Source organism: Balaenoptera physalus, assembly GCF_965194825.1.
Source record: "Balaenoptera physalus genome assembly, chromosome: 16".
In the NCBI taxonomy this organism is placed as follows: domain Eukaryota; kingdom Metazoa; phylum Chordata; class Mammalia; order Artiodactyla; family Balaenopteridae; genus Balaenoptera; species Balaenoptera physalus.
In genome coordinates, this window is record NC_138898.1 from 67299821 (window position 1) to 67318386 (window position 18566).

The 18566-nt window shown below is 50.8% G+C and overlaps 1 protein-coding gene across 3 annotated transcripts in view; it reads right to left on the reverse strand.

The window, feature by feature from the left end:
- Positions 1 to 18566, reverse strand: part of ABCC6 (ATP binding cassette subfamily C member 6) — a 71447-nt gene that overhangs the window by 37473 nt on the left and 15408 nt on the right. For 2 of the 3 annotated variants that reach the window (XM_082432552.1, XM_082432550.1), the window contains 10 exons: positions 15707 to 15910; positions 13220 to 13397; positions 10352 to 10513; positions 7634 to 7726; positions 7234 to 7437; positions 6522 to 6668; positions 5782 to 5869; positions 3599 to 3674; positions 1732 to 1858; positions 1399 to 1575 (listed from right to left, as the gene is read on the reverse strand). In XM_082432552.1, coding sequence (XP_082288678.1) covers positions 1399 to 1575; positions 1732 to 1858; positions 3599 to 3674; positions 5782 to 5869; positions 6522 to 6668; positions 7234 to 7437; positions 7634 to 7726; positions 10352 to 10513; positions 13220 to 13397; positions 15707 to 15910 — 1456 coding nt within the window. The remainder of the gene's footprint in view (positions 1 to 1398; positions 1576 to 1731; positions 1859 to 3598; positions 3675 to 5781; positions 5870 to 6521; positions 6669 to 7233; positions 7438 to 7633; positions 7727 to 10351; positions 10514 to 13219; positions 13398 to 15706; positions 15911 to 18566) is intronic. The other variant, XM_082432551.1, reaches the window with a different exon arrangement.

Below are 18566 nucleotides of genomic sequence, written 5' to 3' on the forward strand. Positions count from 1 at the left end.
AGGTAGGAGCATACTTTGGGTGTTCAAGGAACATCGTGGAGATCCATGTGGCTGGAGAGAAGCAGGAAAGAGGGAGCATGATGGGAGATGAAGTCGGAGATAACTGGGGTCAGATCGTGGGGGGCGCACCTTGTCAGTGATGGTCAGCACTGTGGCTTTGACTCTGAGGGGATGGGGAGACCTGGAGGGTTCTGAGCAGAAAAAGGACATGAACTGACAGGTCTGAACAGAATCCCTTTGGCTGCTGCACTGGGATTAGCCTATTAGGGGTGAGGACAGAAACAAGGAGGGCAGCCAGGGGCTCCTGCAGCAATGTGGGGAGAGCTGATGTGGGGACCGGAACATTCTGGATCTGCCTCAAAGGTGGATCCAACAGGATTTGCTGATGAATTAGATATGGGTGTAAGAAAAAGAGAGGAATCGAGGAGGACACCAAGGTTTTGGATATGAGCTCTGGAAGGATAGAGCTTCCATCACCCAGGATGGGGTGAGCTTCGGGGGAGGAGGTAACGGGAAATCACATTTGGTTTAGGATGTGACACAGCTGGACAGACGTAGCCGGCAGCAGGCACCCCCCTCCTTCTGAATCCCCCTTCCCTTGGCTGCACGATGCCTCATCCTCCTCCCTAGATGTTCCTTCTCAGCTGATCTCTCTGGCTCCTCCAGACCCTTTCCAGGGCCCTCTCCTCTTTCCTAGAGGAAACCTCACCCGTTTACTTAACTTAAACTTTCACTTTTCCACTCTCAATTCCCTAATCTGGGGGTCAGCAAGTGTTTTCTGTAAAGGACCAGAAAGTAACTATTTAAAGCTTTGTGGGCACACCGCCCCACCCCCGCTGCCCTGGTCTCTGTCACAACTGCTCATCTCTGCCCTTATCGTGCAAGAGCAGCCATGGACCACAGGTAAATGAATGTGCATGGCTGGGTCCCAATAAAACTTTATTTACAAACCCAGACGGTGGGACAGATTCGACCTGTGGGTCATAAGTTGCCAATCCCCGCCCAACCCATAGCTCTGGATGCATACATCCTGTTTATTGGACATCTCTGCCCAGACCCTTTGGTAAGGTCCAGAGAGGGGAAGCAATTTGACCAGTGTCACCCAGAGAGGCAAGGCAGGAGCCTGGGTCACCTCATTCCCAGTTGTTGGAGAGCCCCTCACCACCAAGCCCTGCCACGTCTCCCAGCCTCTCTTCGGTCTCTATTTTCAACCATTCACTCATTAATAACTATTTATTGAGCACCTGCTATGTGCCTGGCTCTGAGCTGGGCCCCTTTTCTCCCCTACCTCCCTGGCCCCCCCCAGTGACCCTCCCACCACACCGCCCACAGGTCAGGGTGGCAAATGGCCCTCAGCCGCCATGCCTCCCTGGCCCAAGAAGGCCCTGAGACCCTCACCTGCTCCCCAGTTTGGGTGTGGACTCCTGCAGGGAAGCTGCCCACGTCTGGCCACAGGGCACAGGCCTCCAGGACCCTCTCCAGCCACGGCAAGTCCAGCTCCTGCCCAAAGCACACGTTGTCTACCACGGACATGTTCTGGACCCAGGCCTCCTGCGGCACGTAAGCCACCGGACCCTAAAACACAAGGAGGCTGATGGGGACGGAGGAGGAAAGGTGGGAGCTGGGCTCTTGGTGGTGGTGGAAGGCAGCAGGGAGCTTAGCTGTGAGACGGGGAACAGGGAGGAGCAGAGACGGGGACATTCCAGCAGACAGGCAGGGGTGCGGCCTCACCTTGATGCTCACGGACCCCTCCACCTTTGACAGCTCCCCAAGGAGGGCGGAGAGCAGGGAGGACTTTCCTGCCCCCACTGGACCGACGACAGCCAGCAGGCAGCCCTGGGGCACCGTGAGGTTGATCCTGGCAACACAGAAGGGGTGACATGTCCCTGGGTAGGGTTCAGCCCGAGTCTGCGCAGAATTGGTGAACCCCAGACAGAGCCAGCCTTGGCTGCTGATGACACACCTGGGGTGGGGGGGTCACTAAGAGGATGTCTGGGGACCATCCTTCCCTCTCCCGATCCCTGTCTGGCCATGTGAGCAGCCATCCTGCATGTGATCGTACATGTGCCCACATACATGCACGCACACGTGTATGTGCACACTCACTGCACCACACATGCATGCATGCATGTACACAGATGCACACATGCAAGCACACATAGGGCACATGTGTCTGTGCACACATATACTACATACACAGACTGCACACACACAGATACACACCCTCACACAAGTGCACATATGCACACCATACGTGTGTACAGACATATGCACACAACATATACACAATCCATGCACACACAAGTGCATGCACACACACAAACATGCTCTCACACACGCCCGTGCACACACACATCTGCACGCACCCATGTACACCCGTGTGTACACATGTACCCGCACTCACACAGGGTTTATTGGGCAGGAGGTTTAACCAGCATCTCCTCTTGCCCAGGTCATTGCTACAAGCTCCTCACCGCTCTTCCTGTTTCTGCCCTCGCTCCCCGCCCCTTTCTGTGTCTTGCAGTCTGTCCTCCATGCAGGGGCCCAAGGGACCTGTTCAAACCCAAGCCGGCTCATGCTGAAGCCCCCGGCGGTTCCTGTTTTACTCAGGGTGAAAGCTGAGGTCCTAACAATCATGAAGGACACCCAGCATCCCATTGCTGCGGCCATGCTGACTTCCTGCTTCCCAAACACACCTGGGGGGATTGTGCCCTGCAGGTGACACATGACAATGTCTAGAGACACTTTCAGTTGTTATACCTGGCGTGGCTGCTGCTGGAATCTAGTGGGTAGATACTGGGGGTTCTGCTAATCATGCTACAGTGCACAGGACAGCCCCCATGACAAAGAACTATCCAGCCCTGAACATCAGTAGTGCTGAGGTGGAGAATCCTGGGTCCAGGCATACTCCTGCCTCAGGACCTTTGCACTTGCTGTTCCCACTGCTTAGAGAGCTCCTCTCCCAGACAAGTGCAAGGCTCATTCCTTCCCCTCATTTGACCTCTGTTTAAATGCCAAGCCTTCCCTCATCACACACACCCCTCCCTTGACATCGTGCTCTGCCTCCCGACCCTGGTTTCTCATTTGTGCTCCACCCCACCCCCGATCAGAACATCAGCCCCAAGAGCACAGGGTTCTTGTCTGTTTTCTTCACTCTATTCCCAGTTCCTAGAACAAGGCCTGGCACATAGCAAGTGCTCAATAAATACAATGAAATGAGCAAATGACAAGAAACACAAATACGGCCCCGGGTGTTTTCTTTCCCTTCACAGGGAGTTTTGGGGTTGGCTGGGGTTTTCTGCCCCAGAGACCCAGCCAAATAGTTGGGGGCTGGAGGTGACAACGACCAGTCTGACACAGGAGGCACAGACGTGCCCACAGCTGACTGGGCCGGGCCTTGGGGCTGTTCTTGGCCAGGCCTCCCTTGGCATCATCGTGACCAGCCTGGGGACCAGAGAGCCATCTCCTCCCTGTTGGGCGAGGCTCAGATGCCCTGTTCCCCCTCCGTGGGCAGGAGCTTTCCCTTTCCCAGCTTTCCCATCCTCTCCCACTTCGTCAACGGCAACAGGAAGGTTGTTACCAGGGAAACCACCTGTACCTGTGCAGGCAGGGAGGGCTTTCCAGGGACCAAGCGAAGGTGCCTTCCTGTATTCTGATGTAATCCTCTCCAGTGGCTGCAGGGCATAAAAGACCAGTTATAAGAGATGCTCCCGGCTGGCCCCTCCTCTAAGAGACCCCTAGGCAACAGGAAATCTCTTCCACTAAACAAACTGTCCTTCCACTCACTGGCTTGCGTGTGACCCTGTGGTGGTCATATTCTCTCCCTGCCGGATGGTTATACAACTCAGGGGTCGGCAAACCATGGCCCAGGGGCCAGATCCTGTCTGCTGCCTATTTTTATAAAGTTTTATTGGAACACAGCCATGCCCATTCATTTACGTAGTGCTATGGCTGCTTTCACACTACAAAGGCAAAGGTGAGCAGTTACAACAGAGAACAAAGGGCCTTGGAAAGCCTAAACTATGTACAATTGGGTCCTTCACAGAAAAGGTTAGTGGGCTTCTGATACAATTTATCACCTGATCCGGGACTCTGGAGAGTGAAGGGAGTGTTATTAATTTCACTGGGACCACAGATGTAACCAGGGACATATGGTCTCCCTATGTCCCTGGGTCTCAGATATTTTATCTATATAATGAGGGAGGAGGCAGATTAGTGGTTTTGGACACTGAATACACATTTAGAATCACCTGGAAAGATTTTTTTAAAACACAAAGCTCTCCATGGCTCAGCCCAAACCAATAAATGAGAATCTCCATGGGGGTGGGGCCTGAGAATCTTACATCTAATGAGCGGTTGACACCCGTTGACACCCCCTGGACTGGATGGTCTCTAGGGGAGGGTTGCAGACAAAATGCAGGACGCCCAGTTACATCTGAATTTTGGATAAACAATGAGTACTTTTTTAGGATAATTATGCTGCCACATATTGCATGGGAGCTACTGAGACTAAAAAAACCTATTTTCTGAGTATGCGAAATTCAAATTTAACTGGGAGTCCTATGTTTTTCTTTGTGAATCTGGCCACCCAACTCTGGGGTCTTGTCCTTTCTTAATGGTCTGGGGTGTGGGGATGCTTCTCCATTTTCCCATCTGTAAAATGGGTGGGTCGTAGAGGTATCCACCCCATAGTGCTGTGGTGAGGAGCGAGGGGGTCACCACTAAGTAAAGCACTTTGAATGTGCTGGCTCGTGGTAAACACTTGGCCAACATTAGCTGTCGGTGTCTGTGTTAATCTCACTGTCACACACCTTTGGGGGAACAGCAGGGACTGAGACTGCGGGGGGCGGTATGAGGCTCTGGCCGCAGGCAGGTGACCAGGTGTGTCAAAGTCATGACTCAGATAACCCTCAGGGGTCTCTGGTCCAGGGTCCGTGGGGCCCTCCTGTGGGGATAAAGGCACGATATCACGGACCCTAAGCTATTTATTGGACAGCTCCTGAGACCAGGGACCTGCTATCTTTTGGTGGTCCTCAGGATGATCCTGGTGGAGGTGGGGTGACACAGTGGGGAACAGAGCCGGCAGTGGGGGAGTTACTGCCCAGGGCCACACAGCTGAGCGAGGCAGACCTGGGATTTGAGTGCAGAGCCCACCTCTGAATGCCCGCATCACACTGATTTGGCTGAACAAAGCTTTGCCCAGCTGAAAACGTGCCCAGAGCTGTGAGGAGCCTCAGAAACAGCAATTTTGGGTTATTTAGAGGCCTCTTTGCTGACTTCTGTGGGGGTTTTTCCTAATAATAATTCTAACTAAAACGCACTGAATGCTGACTTTGTGCAGGGCCCTGCTCTAACTGCGATGCTTCAAAGGACTCATTTAACCCTCACAACAATCCTATGCAGAGGTGCTGTGATGATCATCATGTCCATTTTGCAGATGGGAACACTGAGGCTCAGAGAGATTAATCACTGGCCAAGGTCACCCATGTTGGGGTCAGTGCTGAAGCCAGAATTTGGATTCAGGCACCAATGTCACAGGATACACTTCTAATCACCATGTGGGTGATTTCTAGGTAAGCAGCTTGATGCTTTCTTAGGTACAAGGGGAGAGTCCTTACATGGCATCTGTTTCCTAGTCACATGGCCGATGGCCTGGTCTGCACATGCCAGCACATGCCGGCAGCCCCTCAGCTGGGATCCTGGCATTCCATCTGTGGGAAGGGGGAGCCCTGCTGGTTCCCTCATCCCTCCCACCCCCTTCCCGCTGAACTCAGCTCTCACCACATCTGCAGGACCTTGAGTCCACGGCCTCAGGGTCAATTTCTTCCAGGCAGAGGAAGGCAGCCAGACGGTCAAAGGATACCCGGGCCTGGCAAAACCAAAGCCCTAGGTCAACTGTGCCATAAGGGCAAAAAAAGAACTCAGATGTCGGGTGTCGGGTGCCTCAAGATGGTGGGAAAGCTTCCGGACTACCGAGTCCTACACATTTGCAAGGCATCAACACAAAGCTTTCTAGGTCACGGAAAACGATGCACATGAGGTTGGCACAATGAGGTAGTGGTGACCTCCCACCTCCTTGCTTCCATTCTGCAGACCAGACCCGGGAAGAGGATGGCGGCTTTTCCAGTTGGCCGTCACCAGGAATGATTGCAAACTTTGTCCACCTGGAGGCACCCTCTCCACTCCCAGCCCCAACCCCGTCTTCCGTGATGAAAGGATAGTTAAATAGGGATGGCTCAGCTGGACCAATTTTCTCATTTTCATCACACAGTGTGAGTGCAGACAGTAGAGGAAGAGAAATGAAGTGAAATTGCTTTGTATAAAAAGGGAACCAGACTGAATTCTTGCATGTGGAGTTGCTGGAAAGGTGAGGCTGCCTGTTTTGAGGATGTTTGCTGGCATCTTCCCGCTGTTCCCTGTGCCCTCCCATCTCTTTCCCTGCTTCGTTTCCTTGCCCCGGCACAGCCTGCTACACCCCTACAAGGCTCCTCCAAGACGGCCTCCCCTCCCTGCCACCTCACCTGGACGACGGAGTGGATGGAGAAGGGCAGGAAAGCCTGGGCCTTGTTGAGAATGTTGAGAACCGTGAGTGTCACGAAGGCCTTCTCAGCGTCCATGGCATTCTCCTCGGCCACCAGAGTATGGATAGCAAACACAACCAGTGCCACCTGGGTGGGAGACACAGGAGGTGACATTGAGCTGCTAAACGTGGCCAGGAAAGGCAGGCCAGCTGTGGTATCTCCAGGGGTCCTTGTGGCCACAGCTGCCATGTGGGAATGGGTTCCCCTCCACCCAGATCTCCCCCCAAATTCTTCTGCTGATGAAAGGAGTTGCGTGCGTGTGACCCCTGTTCTAAGAATCAGAAACTCTTGGTTCCAGGCTTTGGGGGACACCACAGTTTTCCATTTTGGTGGCAGTTTTGTGGTTCTAGACGTGGGTGGAACTTGTGACTCTAGACTCTCTGGGAAGATGACTCTGAAGTTGCAGGTATCAACAGCCATGGAGGGCTCTAGGTCCTGGTGGCATTTGTAGTTCCGGATGTCACTAGGGTGTGGTTCTGTTCCAGGGGTTGGTGGTGTTTTGGTTCCAGGTGTCGTTGATATGATGATCACACTAGGCGATGGTCAGTCGGTGTGATGGTGACCCTGTGATCCTATATGGGGAGCCCTTATCGCCACCCCCAGCACTCCCTCCCCCAGTCCATGCTCTGCAGGGAGACCAGAGTGACATCACCAGAAACGTGGACACTTGGAAGGACACCAGAGACACAGAGAAGAGGAGGCTGGAGGTCCTCAAGGCGCCCAGCTCCTGGGCCCGGATGCACAGGACTCTGTCCAGAAAGGCTCCCTCCCAGCCGTGGTACTTGACCGTCCTCACGTTCCTGAGGATGCAGCTGGTGAGCCGCGCCCGAGAGTCCTTCTGCCTCATTTGCTCTTCCTGGGACCAGAGGGAAGAAGAGAGGAGGGGACAGGGACAAGTCTGGGATTTTCCTTCTCTGCAACCGCCGCAAGCCACCACCACGCCCACCCGACACCTCTCTCCTCCCCACTGCCCTGCACCAGTGAAGGACCCAGGACCTGCAGGCTTCCCGCCCCCTTCCTGCCTGGAGTGTCCCTTCTTCCAAATGCCAAACCTGATGGTGGTTCCTCTTCTTGGTGATGAAGAAATTCAGAGGCAGGAGGCTCAGGAAGACAGCGATGGCGGTGAGGGCAGAGGGTCCTAGAAGCTGGAGACAAAGGGCAGGATGTCACGAGACAATTCCAGAAGCCCAGCTGTCAGTACAGGGGTGGGGGGGAGGCTCAGACTTGGGCCCTAAGGCAGGGAGGTGTCAGACAGTTCAATGAGGGCAGCCACCGGGTCATAGAGACCAGGACTCATGGGCTCCTTAGAAGGAAATACCTGTGGAAGATGGAGTCCATCTTCGTTAGGGAGGGGAGAGAGGGGGAAATGACGCACCTCACAGGATGGAGTGGGGGCAGGGTCATAGTCAAGACGGGTCATGCACCTAGATGGGCAGGGCAAGGGCGGCAGCTGGCTAGAACGGTGAAGACAAGGCTCTGGAATCGGGATCTGGGTTCAAATCCTGACTTTACACATACTGGTGTGGCCTTGGGCAAGTTACTGACCCTCCCTAAGCTGCAGTTTCTCACATTAAATGGAAATGGAGCTGTTCCCACTGCCTGTAGTGAGTGCTGGTGTCATACAATCAATGATTATCCCCTGACAAGGGTTGCCAGATTTAGCAAATAAATATATTTAACTGCCTGCCCACTGAAATTTGAATTTCAGATAAACAGCAAATAAGTTTTTAGTATAAGTATATCCCATGTCATGTTTGGGATACACTTATAATAAGAAATTCTTCTGTTTATCTGAAATTCATCTTTAACTGTATGAAAGACGTCCTGTATTTTGTCTGGCAGCCCTACCCCCCAGCTTTGTGACTTGGGACAGTTATCTTCCCTCCCTCTTTCGTTTCTCTATCTGGAAAATGTGGAGGTGGCGAGAAGGGGAAATGATTTTTAAGTGGCTGTGATGTGAGCTTCCTCCTGAGGTCATTTGGGTCCATTCTCTAGACAAGCCCCACCCCCCTCTTCAGTCTGTGGGTCTCATTTTCCCCTCTCAGCCCCTAAGAATGTTTACTTTCCAATCTGGACGCCCTAGCAAGCCAGTGTTTCATTTGTGCAGCAATTGCGCCTCCCAATGGCCAAATGGAGAGATGCCCAGAAGGCAAACACCTGCCTACAGCCAGGGCCGGGAGAATATTCAAAGGAATGTGAACAGAAGGTTAAATAAACTCTCTCTGGCAAAAACGCTACACATGCTAACTGTAGCAACCCCGATTCCTACCCCTCCCCCTTTACCAGGGTCTCATGGTGACTTTCTGACGTTAGGACCACCTGCCAAGGATCAGGGAAAGTGACGGGTGTGCTGTCTGCAGTTTCACCTGAGTCATGGGTCGGCCTGCTTAACTGCCCTGCGTTTTCCCCAGCGTCCTTCCTCCCTTTCTCTCTAATAATATCAGCTAACGCTGATGCACTTGCTGAGTACCCTCTGCGCGCTGGGCCCTAGACTGCAAGGTAGCAAGTCAAAAAGCGTCCAGGCCCCAAGCCCGTACGGTGGGGGCACTGGAGGCAGCGGCAGAGGTACAATAATGATGATAACACACAGCTGGTTTTCTGGAGCATTCCACACTCACTCACGATCTATATGCCGTTGATACACCCACCCAGGGGCCTGCGAAACACAGCACATGGGCCAGATCTCTCCACCTGTTTACATGCCGACCTCAAGCCGTACAAAGATTGTTAATCGTCCTTACATTTTAAAATGATAGAAGAAAATCAAACGAAGGTGATTTCATGGTATGTGTAAATTACATGAAATTCAGACTTCAGTGTCCGTAAGTGGTTTTATTGGAACACCACCAGGCCTGTTTGATTAGTATTGTCTGTGGCTGCTTGCGCACTAGAAGGGCAGAGTTAAATAGTTTTGAGAGAGACCCTATGGCCCCTAACGTCTAAAATATCTACAATCTGCTCCTTTACAGAAAAGTCTGTGAGCCTGGCACCAGCCCACATGGAGCAGAGCTGAAGAAGATCTTCAAATGAACTGCCCCACCCCCATGCATAACCAACAAGACAATTAAACACCTGTAGGGTATAGCTGTGTCCCAGATGCTATCTAAGTGCTTCACAGGTATTAGCTCATTTAATTCCTCAACAACTCAAGGGCTGGGGCGCTTCGGTTAATTACAATCCTCACTTTGCCAATGAGGAAATGACGCACCGAGAGGCTAAGTTACTTACCGGGAGGTTTTACGACTAGCAAGTGGTGAAAGCAGGATTCGAACCCAGGCAGTCCCACTACAAAGTCTGTGATTTTAATTAAAAATAAAAAAGAAAATCCTGCACCACGAAACAGATGTAAGAAAGTTAGAAAAAGTTCTGATTTTTTTTTTTTTTTTTGCCTGGTTGGCTACTTTATGCTTTTTGAAAACCAAGTAGTAAATTCTTTCCCCTAAATTTTCTTTCCATTTTTTTTGTTGTTGGTAGTGGTGGTGGTGATGGTGCCCTACCATTACTGGTAACTTCAAAACGTGCCTAATCTGCCCACTTGGTACCCGGATATCACACCCAAAAAGTGCCAATGTCATCACCATCATCATCATATAGACGAGGAAACTGAGGCCCCGAGAGGTGAGCATCCTGCCCAAGGTGAAGTGAAGGTCATCCTCGTCTAAGACTTTGCTCGTTACGTCAATCCGCAGTGTGCAGATGGAGATAGGATTAAGGAGGAGAGGAAGGAGGAGGATTCAACTCAAATCCCAGCTCCCTCTGCCCCAGCACACCTGCCAGAGGTAGAGAAAGCAGATGACGATCCAGATGAGCGGCAGCCACAGCCCGTTGAGGTAGGTGATGCTCTCGGTCAGCCGCTGCACGTCCACAGACACCAGGTTGACCACGTCCCCCACTGCGCTGGCCTTTCTGGAGCTGCTGGACAGAGCCAGGACCTGGGAGGGGCAGAAGATGGAGACCTGAGTCAGGAAGGAGGGAAGGAGGGGGTGAGGGGCAGTTAGGGAGGACCATGGAGGCAGGGAGACCCACGGAGGGAGGAAGGGCCCAGGAGGGAGGGAGGCCCATGGCTTGGACTGAGCAAGAGAACAGCCACCCAGCAGGCCGGGGTCTAAGCTGTGCTGCCCCTGCTGGCTGAGGCAGATTTCTTTACCATCTGAGCCTCAGTTCACTCATCTGTAAAATGGGCTAATAAAATCTCCTCAGCTAACCTCCCACTGTGAGACTCCAGGGAGAAGACAAAAATGAAAATACCCTGAAACCCCTAAAGCACTGGGCTAATAACAATTAATAACATACTACATAAAAACCTTGGATTTATGCTGATAATGGTGGTCATCTGCTGAGCGCTATATCCTAGGCACTGTGCTAAATAAATGAACAGTTTCACCATTTTCCGTGATGGGGCACATCAGACAACTGTATGGAGCAGGTACTGCCATATTTCATTCAATCTAAAACACTGTGGATAAAGTACTCTCTATTTTTGTATCACTATGGGAAAAAAATCAATGCCAACTAAATTAAAACATCTTGATTTCAGAAGTTAAAAAGAGAAAAAAAAGTGAGCCTAGAATCAATGAGATGCGGAATTATTAACCCCATTTCACAGCTAAGGAAACTGAGGCACAGAGCAATTGACCAATTTGCCCAAAGCCAGAGGGCTCGTAAGTGGCTGGGCCAGGATTGGAATCCAGGATGACAGAGGCACGACATGGGCTAGACAGGGTGTTAGACTGACCCTTGCAGGCATTCAGTGTGCCTCTCAGACACCAAGCTGGTTTTCTGGCAGCCCCAAATTTGCCCTAACTCTGGGGTCACAGTGGACCCCTTCCAGCCTGTTGAATGCTACGTTCTACTTGCAATCCTCTCTCTGCTGAGTGTGTCAGGGAAGAAGTGAGGGGGTGAAGTGGTGAGCTGGAAATGATTGAGTGTAGAAATTCTGAAAAAAAATCTTCAAATCTTTACTGAGCACCTGCTCTGGGCCTCACTCTGAGGTGAGTACTGTGATCAACAGAGGCAGGGCACTTGCTCTCTTCAGAGTGGAGTTTGAGCTGGGGAACAAAATTAAATAAAGATTTACATAGTTTATCCTTTAATAGTAATTATGATGAGTGCCATGAAGGAGTGTTTTAAAATATAGGTTTTATCATTATTCAGGCATGGCAAGCCCACAGATCAGAGAAGACTGCCCTTGACAAGACGGTTTATTATACTCACAGATCTCAAGAGGAGGGGGCACCCCACGCTATGAGGGGGCCACTTGGGGAAGCACCAGGATGCTGCAGGGTTGGGGGGACCACAGGCAACAGCTTGTTGTGGTTTTCATGGGAAGGTCAGGCAGGGTAAGCAGGCTTAGGATTGGTTAGTTTGAATAATTCCACCAGGCTCTGGGCATAGGAGCTGGGCCTCATTGTCTGGTACCCTGCCCTGGGGCGATTAGGGCAGGGGATAGTGGCCTAGAGTGTTAGGGCCCAAAAAGGAGGCAATTGGGGTGTGAGCTCTGGATTGGTTGGCTTGCATGTGAAAGAGATGCTTTCAGATGAGTCACTTAGCATCTCTGGGAACTGGCTGACCCTGGGAGGGACGGAGGGGCAGTCCCTCCAGGGTCAGCAAGACCCCAGATGTCAAGGCACCAGATACAGAAAATAAGAAGACACAGTTAAAACAGAAGCAGCCCAGAGGGCAGAGTGGAGGGGTATGACCTCATCAGGTGATGAAGGCGGCTGCCCCAAGGGTGGGGATGGGAAGAGCAAAGCCTTCGGGGTCACCTTCTTGCAGCCTCAGCTCCATGTGTGGACTCCCAAGACTGGACAGGCCACACCAGCTCCAGTGTGCTCAGGGGAATGTGGCCTGAAACTCAGGAGCCACTCACACGGCCCTTTGCCCCCTTCTTTCCCAAGTGACAGCTCAGGTGTGAGAGAAAGGGGCTTACACAGGACTGGGTTGCCCTTGCTCAGATGCTCCAGACCCCAGAGGGGCCAACATCTCTTAGAGCAGCAGCCTCACGGGTTTCGGTTCCAAGGTCCCCCAAGGGGACAAGAATCACTGCACAGAGAGAAGCCCAATGCTGTGGCTTACCTCCGGGTATCACAGTTCATTGGCCGAACTTCCAGCCCAGATGCAATTTACCAGTGGGTCAGGGGTCATTTTAACTGTAAGCAGTGTTACCTGGTAAAATAGCTGACAGTCCACCTTTATCCAGTTTCCACACAGCCCGAAGGTTAGCCCTTTATCCTCGGGGTGGGGGGTGAGTGGTCACTACATGAAGAGTTGTGGAAAGGGTGCCCAGGCAGTGGGAACAGCAAGTGCAAAGGCCCTGAGGTGGGAGGTTGTTTGGTGTGCTTGAGGAACTGAAAGAAGACCTGTGGGGCTGGAGGAAAGTGAAAGAAGTGTGAAGGAAGTGTGTGATGTAATCAGATAGGAGAGGTCCCAGGGTCAGATCATGCAAGGCCTTATAGAAACAGCCAAGAAGGTGAGGGTGTAGTGTGAGCAACTATGAGTAAAGTGATGAATGAGTGTGGTTTTAGGCACTGATGACAGTAACGGTTCAGGGACATTCCTCTTCTTGGCTGGAACATTTGTCTGTAAATTGGGACAGGATGGAGAGAGAGGAAAGGCCACGCCTCTCCCCTGGGGCTCACCTTTCTGTACACCAGGCCCGTGATGGCAATTCGCAGCCTCATCTGTAGCACCTTGAGTCTGTACATGTGCTGCTGCTCGAACAGTGTTTGCAGGCAGGCGGAGAGGAACATCAGCATGGCGAGAAGATAGCCCTTCCAGGCCGGGGTCTTGGGGTCACCAATAAACTCCAGGAAGAGGCTGGTGAGAAAGGGCACCCATGGCTATTGCCTCTGCCTAAGCCTGGCCAGGTCTGGAGGACCAGACAGTATGGGGTTTTTTTTCGTTTTCTACAAAAATGGTTGCAATCATTTCCCCCACTGTCCACGCTCATTTTCAGCGTGACTTGCGTCTCCTCCAATCAACAGGTGGAGTTTTTACCCCCACCTGTTATGGGCTGAACAAAATTTATGTGTTAAAGTCCTAACCCCCAGTACCTCAGAATATGACTGTGTATTTGAAAATAGGACCTTTAAAGAGGTGATTCAGTTAAAATGAGGCCGTTAGGATGGGCCTTAATCCAATACAACTGGTGTCCCTGTAAGAAGAGGAAGTTTGGACACACAAGGAGACACCAGGGGTGCATGTGCTCAGAGGAGGGACCACGTGAGGACACAGCGAGAAGGTAGCTGTCTGCAGGGCAAGGAGAGAGGCCTCAGAAGAAACAACATTGATCTTGGACATCTAGCCTCCAGTAACGTGAGGACAAAAACTTCTGTTGTTTAAATGGGACCTAATTAAACTTAAAAGCTTTTGCACAGCAAAGGAAACCATAAACAAAACGAAAAGACAACCTATAGAATGGGAGAAAATATTTGCAAACGATGTGACCGAGAAGGGAATTAATCTCCAAAACATACAAACAGCTCATACAGCTCAATATCAAAAAAACAAACAACCCAATCGAAAAATGGGCAGAAGATCTAAATAGACATTTCTTCAAAGAAGACATACAGATGGCCAAAACGCACACGAAAAGATGCTCAATATCACTAATTATTAGAGAAATGCAAATCAAAACTATAATGAGGTATCACCTCACACCGGTCAGAACAGCCATCATCAGAAAGTCTACAAATAAAAAATGCTGAAGAGGGTGTGGAGAAAAGGGAACCCTCCTACACTGTTGGTGGGAATGTAAATTGGTGCAGCCACTATGGAGAACAGTACGGAGGTTCCTTAAACAACTAAAAATAGAGTTGACCTATGATCCAGCAATCCCACTCCTGGGCATATATCTGGAGAAAACTCTAATTTGAAAAGAAACGTGCATCCCAATGTTCACTGCAGCTCTATTTACAATAATAGCCAAGACATGGAAACAACCTAAATGTCCATTGAATGGATAAAGAAGATGTGGTATAGATATACAATGGAATATTACTCAGCCATAAGAAAGAATGAAATAGTGCCATTTGCAGCAACATGGATGGACCTAGAGATTATCATACTAAGTGAAGTAAGTCAGAGAAAGACAAATATCATATGTCACTTATACATGGAATCTAAAAAAAATAATACAAATGAACTTATATACAAAACAGAGAGAGACCCATAGACATAGAAGAGAAACTCATTGTTACCAAAGGGAAAAGGGGTGGGGATAAATTAGGAGTTTGGGATTAACATATATACACTACTATTATAAAATAGATAACCAACAAGGACCTACTCTATAGCACAGGGAGCTATACTCAATATTTTGTAATAAGCTGTAAGGGAAAAGAACCTGAAAAAGAATATATTTATATATGTATGTACAATATAACTGAATCGCTTTGCTGTACACCTGAAACTAACACAACATTGTAAATCAACTGTACTTCAATAAAAAAAGAAAAGAAAGAAATAACAGTAGAAAAGATAAGCACCAGAAAAAAAATTTCTGTTGTTTAAGTCACCCAGTTTGTAGTACTTTGTTGTGGCAGCCCTAACAAACTAACATGCCACCTCTTGAATCTGGGCTGGCTGTGCAACCAGCTTTGGCCTCACAAGAAAATGCAACTTTTGCTTTGTCTTGGAACCCTGCCAAATGGCCCTGTGAACAATAGCCTTTTGAGGATGAGAGACCACCGGAGCAGAGACAAGATGTCCCAGCTGGGACTGTCTTGGACCAGCCAGTCCCCAGCCAGCCCCACAGGTGACTGCAGACAGATGAGTGAACCCAGCCAAGAAAAGAAGGATCGCCCAGCTGAACCCAGCTTGAATTGCTGACCCACAGGATCATGAGCTGAAGAAGTGGCTTTAAGCCCCTCACTTTTGAGGGGCTTTGTTGTATAGTAAAAGCAAACTGATACAGTCAGGCTAGAATTCACTGGTTTTCCCTCCCCAAGGTCAGTCACTTTCTCGTTTAATTGGTCCTTCCTGAGTATCCTTTTCACCCACCCTCAGTGCCCTGAGCACCAGAGGTCTAGGCACAGGCAGAAGAAGGGCTGAAGGTCCCCTGGCCCTGGAAGGATGCCGTTAAAGGGACCACCAGCCTCAGCAAGGCACCCAAGGCCTCGACCTACCTGAGGAGCTTGGGCACCGTGAACCTGAAGACATCACTGATGATGAGGCTGAGGGTCCCCAGGAGGAAGGTGGAGCGGCCCACCTGCCAGATGGCCCTCAGCAGTGGGCCCCTCTTGCCCCCTTGTTGCTGTAGGAGGGTCTCCATCTCTGGGGTCTCCGCACAACGGTTTCCTTTCCTTTTAAATGCTGCCGCCTTGGTGTGCCTTAGGGGAGAGGAGAAATCAGCTCTGGGTCCTTGTAATAGACTGAATGTTTGGGTCTCCCCCACCCCCACCTCACCACCACCCAAATTCACGTTGAAACTAATCCCCAGTGTGATGGTATTAGGAGGTGAGACCTTTGGGAGGCGATTAGGTCATGCAGGTGCAGCCCTCATGAATGGGATTAGTACCCTTATAGGAAAAACCCTGGAGAGTGCCCTCAGGTGTAACCCCATTTCATACATGAAAAAACTGAGGTTCAGAAGGTAAACTTGTCCAAGGGCACACAGCTGAGAAGTGTAAGAACTGGGATTCGATCCCAACCTTCAGAGCCCAGCACTTTTTGATCCCTTACGCAGCCCTCCCCTTCTTCCACAACCAGCCAGCCCTGAGGTAGTTTAGAACTGGTTCAGAATGGGTTTAGAATCACAAATGAGGTCTGTGGGCCTGGCACACCTGGTCTGAATGAAACCGCAGATGGAAGCTCAGGCAGCCATGATGCCTAAGATCCCTGGCCCGTGATCATCATCAGAGGCCACAGGGAGAGGAAGGGGGAAGGAGGGAGAAGGGAGAAGAGGAGGGGAGGAAGCCAGAGGGCCTTTCTGGAAGCAGGCTGCTCCTAGGCCATAGGGAGAGGCTGGCAGTGATGCAGCTACTGACAGCGCAGTTGCTGTGTGGCCTTGGGCAGGCTGCTCCCCTCTCTGTCTTCATATGCAAAAGGATGGGGCTGGCCCCACTCTCTTGAGTCCCTTCCAGCTCTGACAACCTACGGGGTTATCAGAATTTCAGTGCTGTTTTCAGAGCTGGGACCCAGGGCCAGGCACTGGGATCAGCCCTTTACACACACAAGCTCATCAACTCCTCTCGACCTCCCTGCCCCATGGGTGTCATGGGGTCCCCATTTTACCTCGGAGGAGACTGAGGCTCTGAGAGGTGGTGACAGGTGCCCGAGGTCACACATCGAGGACGGAGCAGGGATTTGAGCCCAGATCTTGACTCACGATTCACATGGAGCCTCTTTGTGAGCCCCACACCCCCCACCCAAAAATTAAAAAGAAAAGAAAAAGAAAAAAAAAAACCCTTGATGAGTGCAGGTACCCAGGCCCTCATTAACAAGGTCAAGGTCTCGCCCCTCACCCCTTGACCCGGCTTGTTGTTTAGCTTGGCATCTCTGGAGAGTTGTGGCTTGGCCTCTGTCATGAGCTGGGCATGCCTGCCGCTCACGTCTTGGTATTTGGGTCTTGAATGCCAAAAGGATGTTACCTTCTTATAAAGGCCACCCCTGACCACCCCTCCGCATCGGATCCCATCATTTAATTCATTGCCTTCATAGCCATGTTCACTGTCTCCAACTCTCTCCTTTTCTTATCTGTTCTGTTAGAACTCCAGGTGGGTGGACTTTTTTTTTTTTCTTCATAAAACCCTTCAATGGTTTAAAAAAATCTCTCCATTCCTAGACACAGTCTTGCATGGCCTGGCCCCTGCCCACCTCCCCACTTCATCCTGGTCCTCTCTGGTTTTCTTTTTTCTTTCTTTGTTTTTAAATTAATTTATTTATTTATTTATTTTTGGCTGCGTTGGGTCTTCGTTGTGGTGCGCGGGCTTCTCATTGCCGTGGCTTCTCTTGTTGCAGAGCACGGGCTCTAGGAGCACGGGCTTCAGAAGTTGTGGCACTCGGGCTCAGTAGTTGTGGCACACGGGCTCAGTTGCTCTGCGGCATGTGGGATCTTCCCGGACCAGGGCTCGAACCCGTGTCCCCTGCATTGGCAGGCGGATTCTTAACCACTGTGCCACCAGGGAAGCCCCTCTCTGGTTTTCTTTCAGCTCCTTGACACATCCACATCTTACCTTTCTCAGGACTTCAGCACAAACTGTCCATGGTCTGGAATGTCTCTGCCCTGCTCTTCCCAAGGCTTGACTTCAATTTCAACATCACCTCCTCAAAGACACTTTCCCTGCTGGCTCCAACTAAAGTAGCTCTGGTCCTCTATCCCAGTCCCTTGTTTTTTGTCCCAGCATTTACTTCAACTTGCAATTATCTGTCTTCTCCACCAAAAATCAGCTCTCTGGAACAAGAGGCCACAGCTGTCTTGTTTACTGCTGTATCCCCAGCATCAAAACAGGGCCTGGCACAGATCAGGCACTGAATCAAGCCCTCACTACCTGGGAATAGACTGAACTTTTCAAGATCTCCTCGTGACACTGGACTTAACCTGTTGGTTGCTTTTACTAGAACCAGGTGCAACTAGTCTCTTGGCCCAGTTTTAACAGATACGAGTTTCCTGTTGTCCAGCAAAGCAAACCGCCTAGCCCCACTCCACCTGAACGAGTTGAAGCATCAGTGGTGTGCCTGGGTCTCATTTTTCAGAGAGGTGGGTTGAGACCCCGGAAGTCAGCCTTTTTACCCCCAAGGCCCAGCCAGCAGTGTGAATACCCCTCCACCACAAGCCGAACGTCCAGTCCCTCCTTCCTTCCCCCTCAAGAAACCTCTCAGCATCTCCTCAGGATGGAGGGGAGGGACAAATCTCAGCAGGCAGTCCAAAGGAAAAGTGGTATTTTTAGCACAAGAGGCTATAAGGAACCAGTCTTTACCACCCGGTTTGCTAAGAAATAAGCAAATGTTAATTTTCTACCCCTGTCTTGAAGCCTACCCCCGCCC